Below are 22,720 nucleotides of genomic sequence, written 5' to 3' on the forward strand. Positions count from 1 at the left end.
GTGTAGCACAGCTATTTGGATTCAGAGCAGAATTAAGACTGGTACTTCTTCCAGGCCACTGCTTCCCATCACACCTTAAGGTTCATCCCACACCTGCAGCAGGAACAGACATGCATAACATGGTGTGTTAGCAGAGCAGAGATGCAGCTCTACACATCAGAAGGACTGTTCTGGAATGTGCACAACTGCTTTTGTGAGTGCAGTGGAATTGTTGGAGTATAAATTAATGTGGCCTTATCACTGAGTAAAATTATCTTGTGGGGTGGCCTACTTCACCTTAATGAATCATTTTAAGTTCAAAAAGCCTAGTACTGCACATAGTTTAATACATTTTTTTGGTGAGTATCTGAAATAATACAGCCTCTTAATCAACTGCTACCTTAAATATGTTGATTGTCCATTATGCATGAGATCCACCAGTACAACTTGTATAGAATAAAAGCAGTTCTCTAACCAGAAGGTGTCTCTTAGCAGTTACAGTCACAACCACATCCTACAGGCGCATTTAAGGTGCAGTGTTAAATAATACATGCCCTCTGCTGATGTCATTTCTCAAATTGCTTGCTGATGATTCCCAGACCAGATTCAAACAACTTCCTCTGAAACAAGTGTAGTATTTCCTACAAATTACTGGGTGCCCAGTTCTGTTTCACGCTTACCACAAAATCTGATTTTTTTCATAAGAATGAGGAAGTGTGGTTCTGTTTTTGTCCTTACACTAGAAGGTAACTTGTCCAGCCCAATAAAAATTGCTGTTTATCTGCTCCATTATCAGTCTCCTCTATTAAGATGTGATGAAATGCCAGTCAAAGACCTCTGTAGAGCACAGATCAACTTTTTGCCTATTTCTGCAACTCCTGACTGTGGCAGACATTGGCTGGCAAGTGGCTATTTGAGGGAAGCCTGAAAACCCACCAGGTTAAGCAGAGCTAGAACTAAGTGGCTTCCAGTGTAATACATATCGATGTCCTGAGCACTTGTACTGCAAACTTGGATTCTTCAGAAGGTGGAGAAATTTGAGTATGGCTCCACCTGCTCTTAGGTAGTAACAGGCCTAAGTTTGTGCTGCTGATAGGCTAACTGGGAGGAAAGTTTCAATTGCTGCTTATACAGCCCGCATGGAACATGGCATTCAGGGTGTGGCAAAGTACTATTTCTTACACCAAGACAATTGGATTCTAGTTTATGAATCCTGTGGCTGCAAAACGGGTTTTTTCAGTATTTCCACTCATGGAAAATAAGTTAAAATAAGTAATCAAAAGTTAGCACGTAAGACTTCTAAATGGATTGCATTTAAAAGCCAAACATTCCATGCTGTAAAACATTTGAGGAGCGTGTTTTGAGTCACGATGGAAACAGAGGCCAACTTAATACATATGAATTATTTTTGTATCTGTTTTCCCTTTCTTGGAGACAATCCCAAAATCTGAGGAGTTCTTGTCATGCATCTCTCTTGAAATAAGTTGTTTTATGCTGCTCCTGCTTTTATTTAAGCTGCATGTTTCCATTTCTGCTTGATGTAAAGAAACATGAGAGAGTATTTAAACCTTCATCCCATGAATATCAGTGACAGAGAATCAAATTGTCAGGCCTCATAGGCTCCTCATTCTCTTCCTGGCCACAAGAGACAAGCTTATTTCAAAATCTGGTTGTTACAGGCACTTAGCAGAAGCCTATGTCATCAAACCTCATGTAGCAACTTCCAGTAACGTCCCACAGTTGAATACTGGTGTCTCACACACTGGCTTAGGGCACTTGTGAGTTGGATGAGAGGCTCTGGTCTCATGCTCTGCCTGGAGCTGGCATCTCCCTGCCTCAGCCACAGCTCTGACCTGAGTCTGCGCCAGGAGAATGCCAGCACTGCTGAGCTGTGAAATTGGGGTCTGGCTGCACTACTGATGTGCTAATTAAGAACAGAAATTATGTAGTTCTGAGCATCTCCAGTGGAGTCAAACATTTTCCCTACAGACACAGTGAGTAACTGCATCCAGAGCAGCCAGATGCACTATGGCCTCAACCTGATGACTGGGGCAATACTTTTAATACTTGTTGGCAATACCAATATGCATGCAATCATATCAAATTTCAGGCAGCAGCGCAGAAAACTGAACTGTACATGCATAGAACCTCCAGAAACAAGAAGTTATTTTTTTCTGCTATATCACCACCTTTAAATGTCCAAGATCACTGGCCATTCACAAAGGCTGAAATACTGTCAATAAAATTCCTTTCTGAAACAAGCTTCTGGCACACTAAATCTTGCAGAGGCTTTCAATCTGCATATAGCCATCCATTTTGCTCTTTTCTAAGCAGATCTGCTGCTTTTTCTACTTAAAGCACCATGAGAGTTCAGCACTGAGAATACCCCAGCCTAACTGCAAAACCTTATTTAGAGCAAGAATAAGTTTACAGCAACCTATGGTCCTGTTACCATGAATAAACACGCTCTCATACAAACTATTTCTCCTCTGCAATCTCAGGTTTTTTTAATGCTCACAATCAAAATAGTTTTTGAGAAATACTGCAGTTCAACAGATGCACAACAGGGAAATACATTCATTTCTCACAACAAATCCTGTGCACACAGCCACAGGTGCAGTTTTTACACAGCTCCAAGCACTCGTGCTCGCTGGTACCTGCTCACAGCTTGTCACAGGTAAACTGCAGTGGAGAAAAGCAATGTGCAGAACTTACATACTCTTTCGATGACCACACGATGATGAAATGGTATTGATGAAACGCTGCTGGTCTGGAGCAGAATTCAGCAGTGGTGTCTGGAGACTTCCATCATCAGCACCTGCACTGCAAGGGATGGTATGCTGAAAAGCACATCATGTACATGACGCTCTAGATGTTATTTGCCATATTGATAATGCAGCAGTCCGTATTTACTCTCATCTGGCTATTTCTGTGCAGTTACTTAGACAACAATGATTTTCTGGGCTTCTTAGGTAAATAAAGGATGCTTTGTTTATCATTTGATCCCCTGTGTTTTGCTTAGCATTAGCTAAGTTTGTGAAGGCAAGCATTGTTCAGTTAAGTATGCTTAACATCCAACCAAGTGTATTTTGCTTAGCATTAGCTAGCTTAGCACAGCCATGCCAGGAGCCCCAGTCCCAACCACAAACCCAACGGGACGTCCGTGCGGAGAAGGGCTGCGTGGCGTGACTTTGCGCACACAGCATGAAGAAATGAAAGGATTCGAAGCGTTTATTCTCTCAGAAACCCCTTTTTCAGTCACCTAGAGCCACTCACGCAAACGTGTTAAGCGTAGTCATCCTTTCACATCTCCTATTGCGGCGGGCGCATCACCTCAAGGAACTCTCTCTCGAGGCTCGACGTTTGCCAGAAGCAACTCGCGCTGAGCCGAATTGCCGTGAGGCTCCGCAGCCCCAAACCACCGCAGCCCCAAACCATCGCCCCGCAGCGCCTCTTCCCGCCTCCCCACCGCGCATGCGCGCTGCGCGCCCCCTCCTCCCGGCGGCCCTCGGCGGAGCGCAGGTGAGCGGCGGCGCCGGGCCCTCACTCACCCCTCTTTCCCTCCCCGCCATCGCCCCGACCCCCTCTCGCCCCTCACTCTGCCCTATCAACAGTTCCTCGGGCGGCTCCAGCCCGTTTCGAGGAAGGGGGAGGTAGAGCGCCGGGAGGCCGCGGCCCTCAGCGGGGAGCGCTGCGCGGCTGGGCCTGGCCCCGAGCCCTGAGGGGACTGCGCGCCCTCAAGGAGCCCCGGGCGGCGAGAGGGGCGGCGGAGGGTCGCGGCAACTCTCGTGTTTCTTAAACGGTTGAAAAAATTACCTGCAATTGTCAGGGAGGGGCTCCGGGCGCTTCCTTCCTGCTCGTGCGAAAGGGAAGCGTGCCTTCTGCCCATTATAACCTGCCCTGCCCAGGTGTCTCCTGCGCGTTGATGGGTTCCACCTTGCCATCCCCCCGGGCTTCTTTACTGTTTGGTGGGAAATTGCAATTACGGAGGTCTCGTTAAGGGACCCGCAGGTGGTTCATCTCCTAGTTCCCGTATACCCTTTTTTTTTTATATAATTCTCCTGCACTATGTGGTCATAAAGGTGAAAGAATGCAGAGTATTAGAGCGTTCTGTGCCTGTCACAAAGGCTGCTGGAAGCACGAGCAGTGCATATTTTACACAGAAAAGTACCACAGAAGCTGAAATCTCACACTGAATGCATGCAGGCTTAAATCTTATCTGGTAGGTGTACTGTGCTTGTCACGGAGGTGAAGCTGTGCAAGGTTCAGCAGCCTGCTGGAGATGAAACATTGGATTAGTGTGAGGTGTTTACTCTCTAATTCATGCCTGAACTCTTATCTGTGTAAATCTGCTGTGCTGAGATTGCACCTGTTGTTTGTGTGCAGGTGCTGAAAGAGCTTACAGCTCAGGTACCACTCCTGGGCTTACAGCTCCAGGATAATGGGCTTCTTCGAAATTATTTTGCTCTCAGTTTGACGCTTCCTAGGAAGGGCTGGACTAAATGCTGCTGTAGAAACCATCAGACTGCTGTTTTTTAATTGAAATCCTCGGTATGAGTCTGCTCTCTTTTCTTACAGGCATGAAGTACCAGCAAGCATTTCTTTTGCTTTAAGTGCGTATGTCAACACTTTGCCCTGCTCTTGAGAACTGCATGGATTTGCAGTGTTTTTTCTTTTTTTTTCTTACTTTTTGGGTATTCCCAGGGTTACCTTGAATAAACAAAGTGCATCTTAAGTACTATTTTTATCTGTAAAACGGAGTCCTTCTTCACTATGCTGGGGATCCTGATGAGTTTGGTTCACAGAATCATAAATGCTGGAAAAGTCCTCTGAAGATCACTATGTCCAACCCCCAACACATCCCACCATGCCCACTAACCATGTTTCTCAGTACCACATCTTCTCTCTTCTTGAACACCCCCAAGGACAGTGACTGCCCCACCTCCTTGGGTAGCCTGTGGCACTGCATCCCCGCTCTTTCTGCAGAGTTATTTCCAAAATAAGATTTTATCTGTGCTTTGCAAAACATCATTTCTGTCCTTTTTCTGTCACTTTTTTTTTTCCCAGAAATAGCAGCCCTCATTCAGTATCTGTGCCCACAGCACGGCTGTGATTTTGGTTATAGAAGCAACTAAAAGCTGCTTCTTGGTTTTACATTAAGGAAGCTTTTTGCCCACCCATTTCAGTTTTCTGAAATACCCGTGTGACAAGTAATGCAAAACAGTTGTTACGCCTGCCAGCTTTTGCTACAGAGAACCTTTGAAACTATTTAAGCACCTAGAAATCCCCCACTAGTGCTGTCTCAGATAGCTTTTTGATAGTTTTCTAAACCAGAAAGCCCAGTGGTTTCAAACAAGCTAAACCAGTTAGGCATGTGGTATCAATACAATTTTATTGTTGTTACTTTAATTTTCAGGTGTACTTAGTGAGAATTAAACTAAGCATAGGCTTGCAGTGCAACATGTAACTTGAACTTTCCCATGTTTTCGTGTAACCTTATGGGAGGCAGCAGCACCATACAACTACTTGCAGAAACTCATCAGGCTTCATTTTAACTAATTAGTTTTACACATTTGCCTGTGCAAAATGATATATATTTATGTGCACACATTCTGTTTGTAGTTGAGTCGTTTTCCAAAACACCCTGCTCTTAGAGCTACGTATTTTGCCTTTACAGAAGGCAAATCTCTAGTCTGCTGCAATTAACGGGCCCTTTCAGTTCCCTGGTTAGATGCCTGTCTGTCTCTGCACAGGTAAAAACATGAATTTTGTCTCCCTTGCATGTGAGTAACCAAAATTACATACGGGAGTGTGGGTAAAGCCTTACCCGTATCTTTAATTCTCCTGGACATTGGGCTGCTTCTTATTTTTCTGACTTCAGTACTGGGACTGATGAACAAGCACTGGATCTACCTGTGTCACAGAACCCCTCATTTGAGTACTTCCTCACTGCAGTTATTACAGAGTCCTTTTGTTTCATTGTATCATGGAAGTATCTTTCTGCTTGTAGCAGTGGAGGCGGGAGGACGATCCTCTCCCAGGTCAGTGTCACAGGGGAGGATCCTTTCTTTGTTTCCTTCTTTAATTTCATGAGTGACATTCTTGTCCTGCTTGTGGCTGATGCTCCTATCCCCTTTAGCTGCAAAGTTATTTGAGGCATGTTACTTACACTGAAGGCAGCTGCTTTGTTTTATGCTCGCTTCAGTTTCAGATGATTTGGCCAAAATGACTGAATCTAAAGCAGTTCAGTTTGGGATGTTCCTCTTAGCTGAACCAAAGCAGCTCTAATGTAAGGGGGCTCTGAGCTACCATCTCTGCCTGTTTGAATGCATGCAGTAGTAAAGAAGGGCTTGGATGGGATCCTTGAATATCAGCTCTGGCCAGCTGCACGCTGCCAGCACAGACATGACAAATGTTCTAAATGTTTACAATTCAAAAAGTAAAATTGCTGAGCTGATACCAGCAAACAATGGTGAGCTGTAAACAGGGAGTAAGGCCTTTTTGCATCAGTGAGCTTACTCTTCTATGAAAAGTGCAAAGTGGCTGCCTGCAGAGTAACAACTGATGATGTTATAAATGAGGCACTTCCTTCAGATTCCTTAGAGCCAATCACTTATGCTGTGGAAGTGTGTAGTCAGGCTGTATGCAAGCCAGAGCTCTTCACTGCTGAGATGAAAGGAGGGTTATGGCTGGCTGTGACAGAGCTTCAGAGAAGAAAGCATTTATTTGGGTACAGTGTTCAGCCAGTGCTAACCTCACCTCAAGCAGCTGGCTGCAATTGTTGCATTCTTGTTTATTTGAGGGACATCTGAATGGTTTTTCTGTGTCAGTCAGTGGATTCTGAGTGCGTAATTGACAGAACATTGTGCACACAAACCTAAATGCTTATTAAGCCTCCTAGCAAGTGATGCTTAAACTAGTGTACTTCTGCATTGCTCAGGAGTTGAAAAATACCACTTTCTTATGCTATTCCTTTAAGTCTGTGCAGTGACAAAACAATTTATCATTCCAGTTCAGGCTAGGAGGAAGAGTAGGCTTGGAGTTGAAGTACACTGACTTTCACGACTTCTGATCTGAGACCTTCAGATTTCTGTTTACTGTTCTGATTAAAGGACTAATAAAACTCATTTCTGTTCTGTTTAAAGTATAATGACAGTAAAGGCTGAGAGCTGGGCATTTAAATCAGCCCAGCCTGATTAGTTTCTGCAAATTAAACATCTCTCCTTGTGCCAGGTTCCTGATAGACTGCAAATACATGACCTTAATGTTGTGTATTACATCTCATAGTATTACTTCTGCACTTAACTCTATAAGTGCACCATTTTTATATGACAGGCTCTTTATGGCATTGGTTGTTGACATACTTTAAATCTCCGGTTGTAAACCACGCTTGATTCCTTAAATAAATGATAGGAACATTGACAGTGATATTTCTCAAGTCAGATGCAACTTGGTAGCCCTTAATTATCAACAGCCAGCTGGATATCTACAGAGACCTCCATCTCCTACAAAGGTGCAGCTGTCTTGTAATCTCAGCTACTGTTTTCCACAGATGAAGATTGTTTGTTTGAAGACTCAAAATGTGAGATACTATAATTAAGACAAGTGGAGGATTTATGGACAGAGTATCTAAGTGATTTGGGAAGCAAGAAATGTCACAGAAACAAGATGTTCCTGAATTGGTGATGTGGGGGAAGAACAAAACTCTTACCCAGGATATTAATATCTGTCACAAAGTCTGATCACAATGAAGCCACAGTGTGTCAGACTGCTCAGTGTCTGAATTATAAATTCAGGTTTTTTTAAGTCTGTTAACTTTAGTGCCTTGAAGAAACTTCTTTTTACGTGAGGAGTAACTTACTGTTGTGTGCTCTAGTATTAAATGTGAAGGTTGATGGCCCTGCCTCTGGCAGGGGAGCTGGAGCTTGATGACCCTTGAGGTCCCTTCCAACCCAAGCCATTCCATGATTCTATGTGCCCACGCACTTACTTGATACTGCCATGATTTATACTGAGAGTTTCCTGGTACGTGTGGTTCCCGTGACTGTGATTTCCTCTGGTGTGAGGAGATCAAGGCCTCCAGTTTCTGCTCCTGCAGAACCAGTATTAAATGTATCAGTCCACATCTGCTCTCTTTTCATCCAAATGATTGCTCAGACCATCTCCAGCAGCTTCACTTGGTATCAGCATCCTATGAAGACAAATAACATGGTTTACAATCAGTTATGTTTGGCTTTTGAACTACTGTTCAATTTATTATATTAAAAAAAAAAAAAAAGTTAACCCAGCAATGTTAATTTAGCTTAGGAATTGTGGGCTTTGTGTTGGTGTTTACAATGGCATGTCCAGAATAGGTAAACCTTACACCAGCAGCCTCTTTTACAAAGAGCCACATGTGTGTGGTAAAGCCATATGTGCAGTCAGTTAAAACATGCAGATAAATTTAGCACATAATACCAAATGAAATAACCTTATGACTTATGAGCTGCAAACCATTGTTTAGTCATCAGTGGCAGTTCTGTTTGAAAGCAGCACTTCTACTCAGCTATAAAAGTACCATTGTTTGCTCTGTCTTACTTCTGAATAACACATGACGTTCTTCAAAACCCTTGTACAGCATTCCAACTTCAGTCTTTTTCTTGGATATCTTTTACAGGAAGGATGCCTTGCTTACTGCCACATTAGTAAATATTCTAAGCTCGTTTCAACTCACTGTAACCTGCCTGGCTGACTGCAGCGAACAGCACTGTGACTGCACGGGATGTGGAGCTGTTAGCAACGCTGAGACTGAGACCCTGGAGTCACTTCCTGGTCTTTCTGATGCATGAGGAGTTGTAAAATGTATTAAGTGACACGGATACCTTAAAAATATTCCAGAAGAACAGAAGTTCTGCGCCCACCCACATGACTTACATCTTTATTTTAAAAGCTTTGTTTTGTTTCTTCAGTCAGTCAACTTCCTTCAGTGCCAGAGCCCAGGAGCGGAAATCACTGAATTAGAGCAAGGATCATTTCTTAGTAGAACGCACAGTAAGTTAACCAGCAAACACCAAAACAAAAGCTATTCCAATATAAAGAGGAACACACTACTCAATATTCTCTTTGTGTTTGTCTTTTAACCTTACAAATTTGTTGGTCTCCCTTGCCAGAATATAACAGGAGTCCAGTAGCTTATAACTTGAATCAGTAACTTCATGCTTTCAAGTAGTATTTCATATTTTCCCTGTGGGCTTTCCCATCTTCCACAAAGCATGTGGATGCATAGCCTAAATCTTACTGACTTAACGGGATGCAGATTGTCATGGGTGTTAGACACACAGAGCTGAAAGTTCACATGTGCTATCAAGCTGGAAAACGATGTGCTCTCCCCTGCTGCTTGAGTTTTATCTACAAATAAAAAGGTGGACTTCAAACTTAGCCAGGCTGAAGGTCACAGTATTAGAAAGAGTATTTGTGTGACAGAAGCCAAAGTAAACCTTCTGTCCATTTTCTGTGGTATCCCAGATGTGTTTTCAATCCTGGGAAAGTTGTGATAGCAGAACAACCACGACTCCCTTCGTCAGAACTGCATGAATCTTAAACAGCAAAATAATCTTCAGCTAAGACAAGTAGACAGAGCTAAAATAAAAGCTAGCAAACAGTGACAGACTTCTGCTGGATGCTCATTTTTATGCTTTAAACATCCATCTTTGGGTTAATATTAAGTAAAAGGAAATCATTTTCATTCCAAGATTTTTTTTAAACATAAATTCCTTTACTCTTTAGTTCTTGTTGAAACAATACTAGAGTGGTTTCATTTCTATATACTGCTTACATATGCATAAATACAGATAATACTTTGGGATTGCTCTAGCTGTTGAGATCAAGGAAAACTGAGTAATAAGTATGTACAAACATACCTGTCAGGGTCAAATCAGAAGTCTGTCTTTGGCAGCAGTGATGAGGAGAGAAACCCATCTGACTGTAGTCCATGGCCATCTGCCATCCACAGATGTTTGGTGAGGAATAGCAGAGAACACATCACTGCCTTTTCTTCTTCATATCTTTTTACAACAGGTGTGGGGAACAAGTTCATAAACAAGGGCTTTTCCCAAAGGTACCTGCATATGATTTGCCTGTGGGTCTCTTTTCCCTCCTCCCTCTTCCCACTCCCCTGAATAAGATCAGAGGTAGTAATTTTAGAATATAATCTGATGGTGGATACTGACAGTACCTGATATCTCCTCTGTCTTTTTTTTTTGTGTGTGTGTGTGTGCTTTTAGATAGGAAGATGAAAAGAACTTAGCTACATTTTAGGATTGACTCCTGATGGGCTGGACTTTGTCTTCGTGGGAATATTTGACAGTTCACACTGCAAAAGACGAAACAACCAATGGCTTCAGAATCCATGGTCCCAGAACAGGCAAAACAACATCCAGTGAAGGGAAAAAGGCGGCCACAGCAGCAGCAAACTCGATCTTCCAGCGGTGATGGTGAAGATGATATCTTTGTATTCGAAGCAAATGAGGCTTGGAAGGATTTCCACAGCTCTCTTCTTCACTTCTTTGAGGCTGGAGAGCTCTGTGATGTTACACTGAAGGTGACAAAGACCACCCACATTCATTGTGTTTAACAATCTGAAGATTAAGTTATAAATGCATTGGAGATGGCAGTGAGTTTGCGCAGGGGTATGGAAGCAACAGAATCCCTGTTTGAGCTGAGGCATTTCTAGATAAGCTGTTAGATCTCTTGTCATTTATGAAGGTCACAACTGAAATGTTAACTAAACTAAAAACAATTAAGATATTGACAGTCCAAGAGAGCAAGTACACGACTCACCTCACCCAGTTTGTCCTGTAAGGAAGTTCCCATGGTTGATTTATTTACTACTATGACATTTCTGTGTGCTTCCAGCTCCTTGCAGCCTCTCTGTTCACAAACTTTGATCCCAAATTTTATCCATAGTTTTGCATTCTGTGTTTCTGTGCTAGATCTTTCCTGGCAAACAGGATTTCTGTAACAAATCTAACTTCCAGTGTTCTCCTGGGAAATAAAAAACCCTCAATCACATTGTTTTACAACTGATCAAAGAGGAAACAAAAAGGAGGAAACGTTCTGTTATTCTTGCACAGTGTTGTTTTAAATGCATTCTTTTCAGCTCAGCTTTTTATTACTTATGTCCTGATCACAGGAAATTTATAACTACCATTTGCAGCTGTGGTTGCCAGCATCTACAGACATTAAGTATTTCTTAGTTAAGTACTGCTTCTTTCTGCTACAGCCTTGTCCTACGCTGGTGGTCAGGTTACAAATGAAATCTGCTTGGGATGCACTGGTCTAAAGTCAGCAGTGTGGGGGAGACAGAGTTCATTTGTTTCAGCAAAATACAGAAGCTCAATGTATATTGGGCCCAGAAGTCTACCTTTTCAGCTTAACTGTCTTTCGTAGCCGAAAAAAAATTACTGAAACTGATGTTTCAGTTAAATAGTTTTGTTTTCTTTTTCTCAGGTTGGTACAAAGCTCATCTCCTGCCACAAACTGGTACTGGCATGTGTTATACCTTACTTCAGAGCCATGTTTCTTTCAGAAATGGCTGAAGCCAAGCAGACATTGATTGAGATCAGGGACTTTGATGGCGATGCGATAGAAGACCTTGTGAAATTTGTCTATTCCTCCCGGCTGACACTGACCGTGGATAATGTCCAGCCACTCCTGTATGCTGCTTGCATTCTTCAGGTGGAACTGGTAGCAAAGGCGTGCTGTGAATACATGAAGCTGCACTTCCATCCCTCCAACTGCCTGGCGGTCAGGTCATTTGCAGAGAGCCACAACCGCATTGACCTGATGGACATGGCCGATCAGTATGCTTGTGAACATTTTACTGAGGTGGTGGAATGTGAAGACTTTGTGAGCGTCTCACCTCAGCACCTCCATAAACTGTTGTCCTCCAGCGACCTGAACATTGAAAACGAAAAGCAGGTTTACAGTGCTGCTATCAAGTGGCTGCTAGCCAATCCACAGCATCATGCCACGTGGCTGGATGAAATTCTCGCACAGGTAGGGTAGGCATCACTGATTTGGTTCTGTGTAAGCTGTTTTTTACTTAGGAAGATTTTAAGAAGAAAAATGTTTTTAGCAGTTGGTGCTTTGTCTTGTATTCACAGTTATGTATTGACAGTGCAAGCAGGTTAGGTCTTGGGAATATCAGGACCAAGTTATGTTACTCGGTTTCTGTCAAGAAAAAGATTACTTACTGTAAGGTCATCAGTGGAGGGAGGAAGGGGAAGTCAACAGAAAGCTGCATCTGTGCCACAGCAAAATATCCTAAGTTTTACACGCAGGGAGGTGGAGAACACAGAGCCATCACTTCATGTGGCTTGATGTTATTGCAGCCCGTATGTAATTTCCCTTGCTGGTAAGCGTTTGTACTTAGAAAGGAGAACAAAGCCATTGAAGTACGGTATAGTTACATGGCTAGGGAGGCAAAACTGTAATGGAGATAAGTCATCAAGTGATGCTACTTCTAGAATGTTTGTATACATAAATAACAAAAGGCCAAGATTTTGCAGACCCTTTAAAGCTAGAGTAGTGCTGCTGATTACTTGTAGGCTCCGAAAGGAGTGTGCAGTTTAATCCTCTAGGCTTGTTAAGCGTTCATTGCTGAGAGAAACCTGTAACGGCATCACAGGGTCACTCGGATAAACACCCAGAGTCCTTCCTGTCAAAACGTGGACTGTTCTGCATGTACTGATTATGGAAGCTTAAAATCGAGCATAGGAACCTGCCCTGAGGAGGAGAAGGAACATGTTGTGTGCTGCAGAGTGCCACATGCATGATAGCAAATGGGAGCAGCTGGGGGTCTCACAGCTGTCCCTGAACTCCACTGGGAACATGCTGCATTTATCGTATTTGCATCGTGGGAGTAACAGGAGGTCTGCTAACATGGTGCTGTTCTTGTCTTGACACATCATTTTTAATTTTTCCCTGTAAAGGATCACAACTGTTTAAATATTTTCAGTTTAAACAGTTCAGTTTTTGGTACAAAAAACCTCCTTTCAATATACAGGCCATGTAATTGGAGATTTTTAAAAAGATGCAGTTCATTTTTATAATACAGTTATGTTTTATTTTTTAATTAATTAATTGTTCATAAAAGATTGATTAATAGCTTTGTTCATAGAATCCAGAGTCTGGAGCAAAGCACTGAAAAAGTAAAACCCTTACTGTAAATAAGGGCTGTTTAGCAAGATATGTAGAGCCTAGAGTTGAATACAATGTTATTGCTAGCAGAAAGCAGGACTAGGCTTCCTAATAGTTGGTATCACATGATGGTCACTCTTAGGGACTTTCCTGTTATCATAAGGTTCTGAATTTTCATCAGCCTGGAGTTCTTCATGCATTGTTAACCTCCTGAGTCTATTAGCAGGGCAGTGGTAGTGCTTTGAGTCAGCCTCAAATAAACCAGTGCCGAAGTAAATGAAGAAATAGGGTTGAACCCAAGTGCTTTAGGAACAATTGCAAGAGAGACCAACTTAGAGGCAAGGACATTTGTGTAACAGCACTGTTCTGCTTCTCTGAGAAGCTCCTGAGATGCTGGGCTTGTCCTTCACCTTGCTGTGCTGTCTGGGAGCTCATTGAAAGCAAGACACTGCTTTACTTCAGTTTGCCACCTTTCAGACCTGTCCCACTTGCTGGCCTTCCTTTTGACACCCCCACTCTTCATATTCCTCATTGCTTCTCCCAGAAGGACAAATGAAAGGTTTGCAGAAATGAATTCCTATGGGGAGGGATGTTTCAAGGTGGTTTTTTGAGGCTGATCTCACTTCAGATCTGCTCTGTCCTTGGGATTGCTCCAGGCAGCGGCTGCTGGTAGTGGTCTCACCCAGGCAGTCTTGTCATTGAGCCTGACCACCAGCTTTTCTGAGGAAGGATAGGAAGAATGTGGGGAAAGAAACACCTTGGTAATAATGGCCACTAGGAAAACTAAGTCTGTCTGTGCAGTAACAACCTTGCAGTATCGACATCTGCCAATACAGTTACATCCTTACAGTCTCTCTCCTTTATGTTGCTGTGTCATCACACTATTTTCACATTAATCTTTTCAACAGACTTGAACCTTCTCCTGTTATTATATTCCAATGTGAAGCAGATGCCAAGATTTTATAGTCTTGTTTGAAAAGACTGTACTTACTGCCTTGTTGTCCTCTCTGCTACCCACTCTGCCCTCTGCTCCCTCCAGACTTTGGCAATTAGCTGTAACTAGTTGTTTCATTTTAGCATGCAGACCGTACTTTACTGGCTCGGGAAGGAAGTGCTCACACTCCACTGGTATGGGCAGTTGCCTTTCTGTTTCCTCCACTGCAAAGGCATTTGCCTACAGTCGGAAATGGTTGTGGCAAATAATTGTCACCAAAAATAACCGTTTGTATTAAGGTTAGTCTGGAAAAGAAAACAAAAGCTGCTCTTACTGAACAGTGTGGGGCTGACAGTTGGCTTGCAAGTTGCAGTCCGTTACGTGTACGTCACTGTAAATGGTCAGTTCAGTTTAGCCAGTTACTCCAACTGTGTTCATTTCTGTCAGGTACGACTGCCTCTCTTGCCCATTTGTTTCCTTATGGGTGTTGTGGCAAAGGAAGAGATTGTCAAGCAGAATCTAAAATGTAGGGATTTGCTGGATGAAGCAAGAAACTACCACCTTCACCTGAGCAGCAGGGCAGTGCCAGACTTTGAATACTCCATTCGCACAACACCAAGGAAGCAGACTGCTGGTAATTAAATGTGTGTCTGATTATCCAGTATGGAGTGGTGTGGAGAAAAGGCAGTGCATCTGCATAGGACTACTCAGCTTGGTGGAAGTGGATGTTAATGCGTAACTGGGAAAGTCATTATGTCCCTCTGGTGATTAGGTTATGGGCTGCATTTTCTGTACAGAATTTTGGCAGTTTCTTTGTTTAGAGCAGCATTTAATCTGATTGGTTAGAGCTGTTAAGAGCATTATGTGCAGGCAGTAAGGAGAAAGCTGTACGGAAACCAGTGGACATACACCTTTTGGTGTCAGAAGGTTGAGCTAGCTGTTAAACTCTGCTTAGCCAACACCAAAAGCAAGTGATGCATGTTAGACTGCAAATTCTAATTTTTATGTTAAGATGTAGCAATCATTTTTTCTCCCTAAGCAAATCAGAAAAAAAGCCTGTTTAAAATACACTTTGCTTTTACAAGAGAGGAGACAGTTAATTGCCCTAAAAGCATGCCAAACAAATGCCAAAGTCCATCATCCCATGTACAGGGCAATTACTGCACCCCTTGAAGTGAAATATGGCTTCTCTTGAAGTATATAGTTTACTGTCTACTCCGCTGTAGAATTTTATCCGTATTTTCTCTGCCAGCTCTCTGGAAACCTCCTTTGTCTCCTCCAGGTGTGCTGTTCTGTGTCGGTGGCAGAGGAGGATCAGGTGACCCATTTCGCAGCATTGAGTGTTACTCTATAAATAAGAACAGCTGGTTCTTTGGCCCTGAAATGAACAGCAGGAGAAGACATGTGGGTGTAATCTCTGTGGGAGGTCAGTAACCCTACTCAGGCAACCCTGTTCAAAAGAGCTGCATGGCTTATCAGTTGAATATTCTTTGTTTTCATTAAGCTTCTTCCCCATGAAGAGGAAACAGTTCTGAAACAATGTCTGAGAGCATGCTTACTGAAAAGCCATTACTACCAACTGCACATAGCCTGGTGCCTTAAGTGATTTAACCTTTTTCAGATAATTCCTAAAGAAATGGAGTAACCCAGAGCTTGCTAGTACTCATACGAGCTTCCCTCGTATTTAAATCCGTACAAACCAGTCAGTAAGACTGTGAAGGCAGACCAACCTCTGTTTTTGGGTCCACAACTTCAGCCAGGCCAGGGCAGCTTAGTATCCATGATGCTCTGGATTCTATCCCCTCTGTCCACGGTAGCCCCTGTGTTGCTGCAGAAGAGTGGAAATCTTTCCCTATAAAAATTGTGGAGGGCCTGAGGTAAACATCTGAAATTGACCTGGCCTGCACTACTTGAGTTATGGAAAGATCCCCGTTGACGTATCTCAAGATTTGTGTAAAATCTGTGATAAAACAGATCTCTGATTGATTAGAACATATAAAAATACAAAGTCCTTCCTTACTAAAATCCTGGTACTGAAAAGCTTTAAAAACATGACCCCTGCGTTAGGGCTTGTTGCCCCCACACATGTAAATGAAAACTGAAATGTTACCAAGCAACCTCCGTATCCAAATATGTATATGCCTTTCAGGTAGAGTTTATGCAGTGGGTGGACATGATGGAAATGAACATTTAGGAAGCATGGAAGTGTTTGATCCTCTCACAAACAAATGGATGATTAAAGCATCAATGAACACAAAGAGGTATGTCTGTCATGATCCAGCATGGTACAAAATTTAAGTCCTACTCCATGACACATCATTTCTTGCTACTGCTGAAAACCTGTTTGTTCTGCCTTTATATAAGTTTCCAAACTTTGCTATTTTTAGGATTTTTTTTCTATGTTGTGACTTAAATACTATGCTTATCTTCTGCAGAGCAAACAAAAATCTGCGTCATACGCTCGCATATATCACATATTTGCACAAACACAAAGTTGTGTGTAATATACTGAGTATTTCAGTGCAGAACTACAAAATCCCCCTCTTGAGGGAGAAGCCCTGGCTGCTAACGTGGGTTATGCTTTTTTGCTTTATAATGCCACTCTCAGCCACTTTTGGGGGTTTTTTGTTGGATGGCTGGCTTCAGAAATGAAGAGAAGCTTTTCCTTTGCAGCTGTGCTTATGTTCTGATAACAGATAAAGATTCTGAAACTGGTTAAGTGGTTTTGTGGTATTTTATCTCCTTTAAACAATGATAGTTCCACCAGCACATGTGTAGTAAAATGCTTCACAGCCAGGGAATGTCTTCCTTCTAGCAAAGTTCAGTTCTGGATTTCTATGACATTTCTTACTTAGGAAGCTGGGCAGAGCCTTGCCCACACCCTGCTTCTGCAGCAAAAGAAGGTGGTTCCAGAACACCTTCTGGAGAGAAAACTGCACGTTACCTTACACTCTGTGCAGTGACATGAGGATTTTCTCAATGATTTCTCTAATGAGAATACATTTCATTTCACTGTACTGATTGCACTTTGAATACTGATAGATCTCCCCCCAAAATCTCCACTTATTTCAATGTACACTTAATAAAAATTAGAATTCAGTGATCTAGTTCAAGCACAGGTTTGTCTTTTAGAATGTTTTAGAAAATTAATTCCCAAGCCATAGAAGCAGCTATACCAACAAAGCTAAAACCAGCAGATACATCAAATAAGATCAGAGATGAAAGATTCAGCACCGAGGAATAGCAATCCAATAACTGAGAAAACCTCAAATGCTTGAAAAGAAGGCTTGGACCTTTGATGACATGCAGTTAAAACAATATATTCCATGCTCTCCTGCCTTTTTTCCTCCTTTCTTTTTCAAACCAGAGGTCCCTCTTTTTGCAGTCTAAAAATATTCTAGCGCGCTGTATGTGGATGACCAGGACATGCAGCTGAAACTGAGGTGAAGATAAAACACTAATGGGATGCTGCAAACACTAGAAGGACTTTTTGGATAATGATGCAACACTGCCATTGGTGTGCAGAGAGTTGGTCACACTTACGGATCAGTTTTACAAACCCATTACTCCATTACTTTTTTCCCGTTACTTTGAAAGTCTTACCAGTCAGTTAATGTTGCACCTGATGTCTTTCCCGTCTCCTTTAAGAATATGCACTGAGGCATTGATTCTGGGTTCTCTTAGGAGAGGAATTGCTCTTGCTTCCCTCGGGGGCCCCATTTACGCAATAGGAGGTCTAGATGACAACACGTGCTTCAGTGATGTGGAAAGATACGACATCGAATCTGATCGATGGAGTGCGATAGCCCCCATGAACACGCCCCGGGGGGGAGTTGGCTCCGTAGCCCTCATGGTGAGTTTGTTTCCTCTCGGGTCAGGGCCAGGATCCAGGGCTGCTTTTCAAATATTATGTAAGTTTTCTAAACAAACTTGCCCTATGCAACATTTTCAGAACCACGTCTACGCTGTGGGTGGCAACGATGGCATAGCATCTCTTTCCAGTGTGGAGAAATACGATCCCCATTTGGACAAGTGGATGGAAGTGAAAGAGATGGGCCAGCGAAGAGCCGGCAACGGTGTCAGTGAGCTCCATGGTTGCCTGTATGTTGTCGGTGAGTAGGCCAGGGGCACTGTGTTGGACAGAGCTGTCCTGTATGATGTGCTCCTATGCAGGAGAAGAAAGCACAGCGAGGGCATGCTTGAACACAAGAGTGGTAGCCAGGAAATAAGAGGTTTAGCTTGCCCACACCAATAGGAACACATTACTGAAGTCATTCTTATTCAAAGGATTTGTTTCCTACTTTGGTTTGCAGCAGTGGCTTGTTTTGAAAGTACTGCAAGAGCGTGTTGACAGAGGAGAGAGCTGTTGGATTAATTTTCAGGTGGCTTTAAGATTTGGTTAAGAACGTAGACCCGGGACACTAACCCACTCCATGCTAAGAAAAGCCCTGGAATGCACATCTGGGCTATCACCACCACTGAAGTGGCCAGATGTAAGTAAATGGTGACTCTTTGCAGGTGGCTTCGATGACAACTCTCCACTTAGCTCTGTGGAACGCTTTGACCCACGCAGCGACAAATGGGAGTACGTCGCAGAGCTTACAACCCCAAGGGGGGGAGTTGGCATCGCAACACTGATGGGCAGAATTTTTGCAGTAGGAGGTCACAATGGCAACGCGTACCTGAACACTGTGGAAGCATTTGATCCCATAGTTAACAGGTAATTCTCTTTTTTTATTTGACCTAAAAAAACCAATCATATCCGCCTGTATGGAACACAGCATAACAGAAGCAGTGTACAGTAATTAAGTAATACTCACATAAGCAATGTGGGAGTGCTGCTCACGTCACTCGGTTCTTCTTGAAATAATTAAGCACATCCTCCTCCCGGCCGTCCCTCATCCTGTTATCTTCATTCAGTGAGAATCTATGTTCCTGTGGTAGTTCCAATCTGATTCTGCACTAAACTTACTGGAGAAATAATGAGAATAAATGAACAAAGTATATTTTTATGCACTTAATAACTAGCTTCTATAATAGAATTTCAGACCCTGGAAATAAATACTTTAGGTTGCTCAGAAAGGACACAAACTTACTTGTCTTCTCCTTTGCACTGTTCTCCAGGTGGGAACTTGTTGGCTCTGTGTCACACTGCAGAGCTGGGGCAGGCGTTGCCGTGTGTGCCTGCCTCAGCAGCCAGATCCGTGATGTGGGCCAAGGATCCAGCAATGTAGTTGACTGCATGTGAACTCAGCTGCTTCCTCCAAATTCCAGGGGAACAATCGTACAGAAGCACTGCAGAGCTTTTAAATATGGTGATTTGTGTGGTAGGTTAAGAAACACAGTATGGTTTCCTTGTGAAAATGTTACCTTCTGTGACTTTTAAGCTTCTGGTGGCTTTCTGACAATAGCAGTATAGAAGAGCCTGTGAAAACATAGGACAGCAGTGTGACTTACAGGAGAAAACATGCCGAGAGCTGTAGTTAAAGAGCCATTTGAGGCAGCTGTTGCAGGGATTCACTGAACTGCAAACCAGGCATGGACAGGTGAGGAGTGAGCAGTGGGCAGCATTGCTGAGCCTCACCTGACAGCCCCACTGTGTGTTTCCTGAAGGACTGGAGTGCCATTTATTAACGTAACTGACTTATTATCAGGAATGCAATCTTAAAACATTTCCTAATCATATAAGAGCTTTGAAACAGAGCTTTTCAGGTTCTCCCTGAGCTAACTGGATACAGATGTTAACTGCCCACCTGCTGTGGGACTGCTGGCTGTGGAGGAGATGGCAGCACTTATCTTGGATCTGCCTCTCGAGTGCTCCCTCAGCCCCACACACTTGTTAGAAAGCTGAAAAGACTCTCAAAGCCTGAGCATAGTGACTGGAATACTGACATTCTTTTATCCTCAATAAAATCTGTAGTAATGACTCTCTAAAAGGCTCTGTCTGTGGAGAAATCAATCCCGAAGTAACAGCTGAAGGCTTCAGTGGTCTCTGAATCCCTTTTGTCACAGGAAAGGGACACACACAAAAGAATTTGCAGTGTTCTGTTGAGAGCTTTAAGTGCAAGTCTAGCTGTCAAACCCAGCTTCAGGATCCAGTAACAAATGTGGGGTAACAGTTGAGGTCATAGGTCCTTAGAGTTATTCAGCCAAAAAAATCTCAAAACAGGTACTGCAATTGAAGCTTTCAATCAGCAGCAGGAAAACTGGAAAAAAAAGCAATACTTAGATCAAGGACTAAAACAGGAACTCGACACTGCCCTGTGCAAAGGCGACACAGTCACAAACCTTGACTGCAAGGTCACATCTGGCTGGAAAGACCTCAGCATCCTGTTCTTGCCCAAGCACGCATAGAGTAGGGACTGATAGTTGTCTGTGACCACAACCCCAAGTTTCTGCCTAGTTGAGGTGAAAGGAGAGCAGCAAACATCTCTGCCTTCAGTGACAGGAACTGGGTGAGTTTTAAGGTTCCTTCCAACCCAAGCCATGATATGGTTTTGTGATTTTATGAAATGAAGCCTTGTATTTTCATTTAGGCTGAATTGACTTGTAAAACAAATCTCTGTGTCGCTGCAGCACCATGTGCTGCAAACCCAAGTACTTTATTCCAGATGCTCCACTATGTTTTGCTGGCTGCTTCTGCCACATCTGTATTTGTTTTCTAAACCTCTGCATGGTTTCTTGACTGGAGCTGGCAGAAAGCACAGCATTCCTAGCCAGGAGATTAAACTAACATTTGTAATTCTTTCCTGGCTCTGTCATCAAGCTTGATGCTGCTGTCACCTCACAGTGTTTTTGGATGCAGTACCTTGGCTTCCAATTTGAAAGCTGTTCCGGCACCAAAACCAAGTCCGCAGGCAGCTGCATAACTGCAGCCATCTGACTGCAGTCAGATGTGGACAAACAGCATCCACGTAGACAGGCACCTGCTGGTCTGAACCACAAATTTCTGATAGCTACCCACCCGACGGGTGCTCCTCCCAGTCCTGACACATCTGTGCTGTGCAGGCTTCAGAGGGGCAAGCCAATGTGCCCTCCATCAGAGCCTGTCAGAGGGGAAAAAAAAGGCAATTAAAAAGAAAAAGAGAGAGGTGATGTGGGCAGGAAATCTGTGCTGCTCACAGCTCACAGCTGAGCCTACACAGCTGTGCAGCAGCCCTCAGCCCCAACCCAGTTCTGTGACCGGAAGCCCTTTGGGCCAGCCTGCTGCTGTCAGCTGTCTGTTAGCAGGTTAACTAACATTAATTAATTAACCTTTGTTAAAATTCTTGCTGAACAAAACTCAAAGCTGAGGGTGTGTGGCCCAGTAAAACATGCCCATCTCTCACCAAGAGGGATGTGATCTGGAAGCATGCATCAGTGTTTGCAGAAGCGATGCTTGTGCTTAGGGATGCAGGCCATGAGGACGTTGGATCTCGGAAGTCAACGTTCAATCCAGCAAGGTGGGGTGTTCCATGCTGCTGTCTTCCTCCCAAAGGCCACAGTGAGGCAGAGGCAGCAGCCACAGCCACACATGGGTGCCCCCAGGGAAGTGCTCAGAGGAGCAGAGCAGAGCAGAGCCAAGGCTGCAGCCACTCAGCTCTGGATTGCTAAAACAAGAAATTCCACCCGCCCAGCAGCTTGTTTGCCATTTTGCCCTTAGATATTGTACCACCATCTTTTTCACTGGAAGAATTTAAAAAGAAGCGAGTCAAAATTCGTTTAATTATATATAAACTATATAATTATATATCCATATACACGCACACACAGCAGTTCATCCCCCAGTACAGAAGACAGACAAAAAGATCTGACACAATTTCTTCAGAGGGAACTTTACCTTGTTTTCCTTTCCCCAAGCTGTGTCACGGATCCCCTGTGCCCTTCTCTCGGCCCGGCTCCCGGCAGGCAGCACTCAGCAACATTCAAACCTTACTTTAAGGACATCTCCACTGAGAATTGTGGTGTCTCACATGCACTTTAAAATGCTGAGCAAGATAGGGTTAAAAAAATAAAATTGAATCACAGCGGTGACATTTGAAATCCTCTCTCCATCCTCAGCAGCTCTGTTCTGAGCAGCCAAGAGTGCCAAAAGGTGCTGGGCTCCACACAGCTCCCAGGAATGCCTCTCGCAGCAAATGTAGGAGTGGAACAGAACAAAGCTATCAAGCCCGGCTGAACAGAAGCATGGTTGAAAAGAAGCATTCTGATGCAAAACGCTGGACCCAAAGAAAAGCCTGACCTCAGTAACGCTGAGGGAGAGGGAAGAAAGCCCACAGGACTTCCAGGGGCCTTGTGCCTCAACACAACACATCCCAGAGCGGCAGCATGTTGCAGATGTGCATACAGACCCTTGGGTTGGGAATACTAATTTTTGGAAACACGTTCAGTAATGCTGACAGCGGCCCGGGAACGCTGTTGATTTTGATTATTAACAGCACAATTAATATAAAGCAAGCGTGAGCTGCCAGAGAGATCCAAGTGAGATCACAATCAACTTTCATGCATCTGCTTTGCCAAAAACTGTTGCCTCTGAAAAGGGTAAGCAAAGCCAAAGAGAGAAAGACAGCTAACACAGAATAGATAACAAATCTCAAAATAAAATACACATGGCTACAAAATCAGGTTTGGTAAACAATGGTTCAACAA

The 22,720-nt window shown here is 43.4% G+C and overlaps 1 protein-coding gene and 1 long non-coding RNA gene across 5 annotated transcripts; one reads left to right on the top strand and one right to left on the bottom strand.

Moving 5' to 3' along the window:
* Positions 1-3: 3 nt before the first annotated feature.
* Positions 4-4,017, bottom strand: LOC149918142 (uncharacterized). The gene is made up of 3 exons (XR_016465966.1): positions 3,796-4,017; positions 2,695-2,802; positions 4-93 (listed from the first exon to the last, which is right to left on the bottom strand). It is a non-coding gene; the product is annotated as an uncharacterized LOC149918142 (long non-coding RNA).
* KLHL8 (kelch like family member 8) lies at positions 3,354-21,745 on the top strand. Of its 4 annotated transcripts, XM_031596660.2 has the most exons (11): positions 3,357-3,501; positions 8,636-9,009; positions 10,242-10,558; positions 11,467-12,015; positions 14,540-14,726; positions 15,375-15,518; positions 16,242-16,353; positions 17,777-17,945; positions 18,045-18,204; positions 18,611-18,812; positions 19,217-21,743. In XM_031596660.2, exons 3-11 carry the CDS (start codon positions 10,352-10,354, stop codon positions 19,338-19,340), a joined length of 1,854 nt encoding a protein of 617 aa, XP_031452520.1. In that variant the 5' UTR covers positions 3,357-3,501; positions 8,636-9,009; positions 10,242-10,351; the 3' UTR covers positions 19,341-21,743. The 4 variants fall into 4 exon arrangements, with proteins under 4 accessions (XP_089995091.1, XP_031452520.1, XP_089995092.1 ...); XM_090138965.1 differs by having other exon boundaries at positions 3,354-3,501; positions 17,777-18,204; positions 19,217-21,745; XM_090138966.1 differs by lacking the exon at positions 3,357-3,501 and adding an exon at positions 4,110-4,201 and having other exon boundaries at positions 17,777-18,204; positions 19,217-21,745.
* The last annotated feature ends 975 nt before the right edge of the window (positions 21,746-22,720 follow it).

The sequence above is a fragment of the Phasianus colchicus genome, chromosome 4 (assembly GCF_987193195.1).
Source record: "Phasianus colchicus chromosome 4, bPhaCol1.hap1.1, whole genome shotgun sequence".
Taxonomy (NCBI): Eukaryota; Metazoa; Chordata; class Aves; order Galliformes; family Phasianidae; genus Phasianus; species Phasianus colchicus.

Coding starts and splice junctions, on each gene's coding strand:
- KLHL8 (XM_090138965.1), top strand. CDS start 10,352: ATGGCTTCAGAATCCATGGTCCCAGAACAGGCAAAACAACATCCAGTG. Junction 18,205..18,610: donor TGGTTGCCTGTATGTTGTCG/GTGAGTAGGCCA, acceptor GACTCTTTGCAG/GTGGCTTCGATGACAACTCT. Junction 18,813..19,216: donor TTTGATCCCATAGTTAACAG/GTAATTCTCTTT, acceptor ACTGTTCTCCAG/GTGGGAACTTGTTGGCTCTG.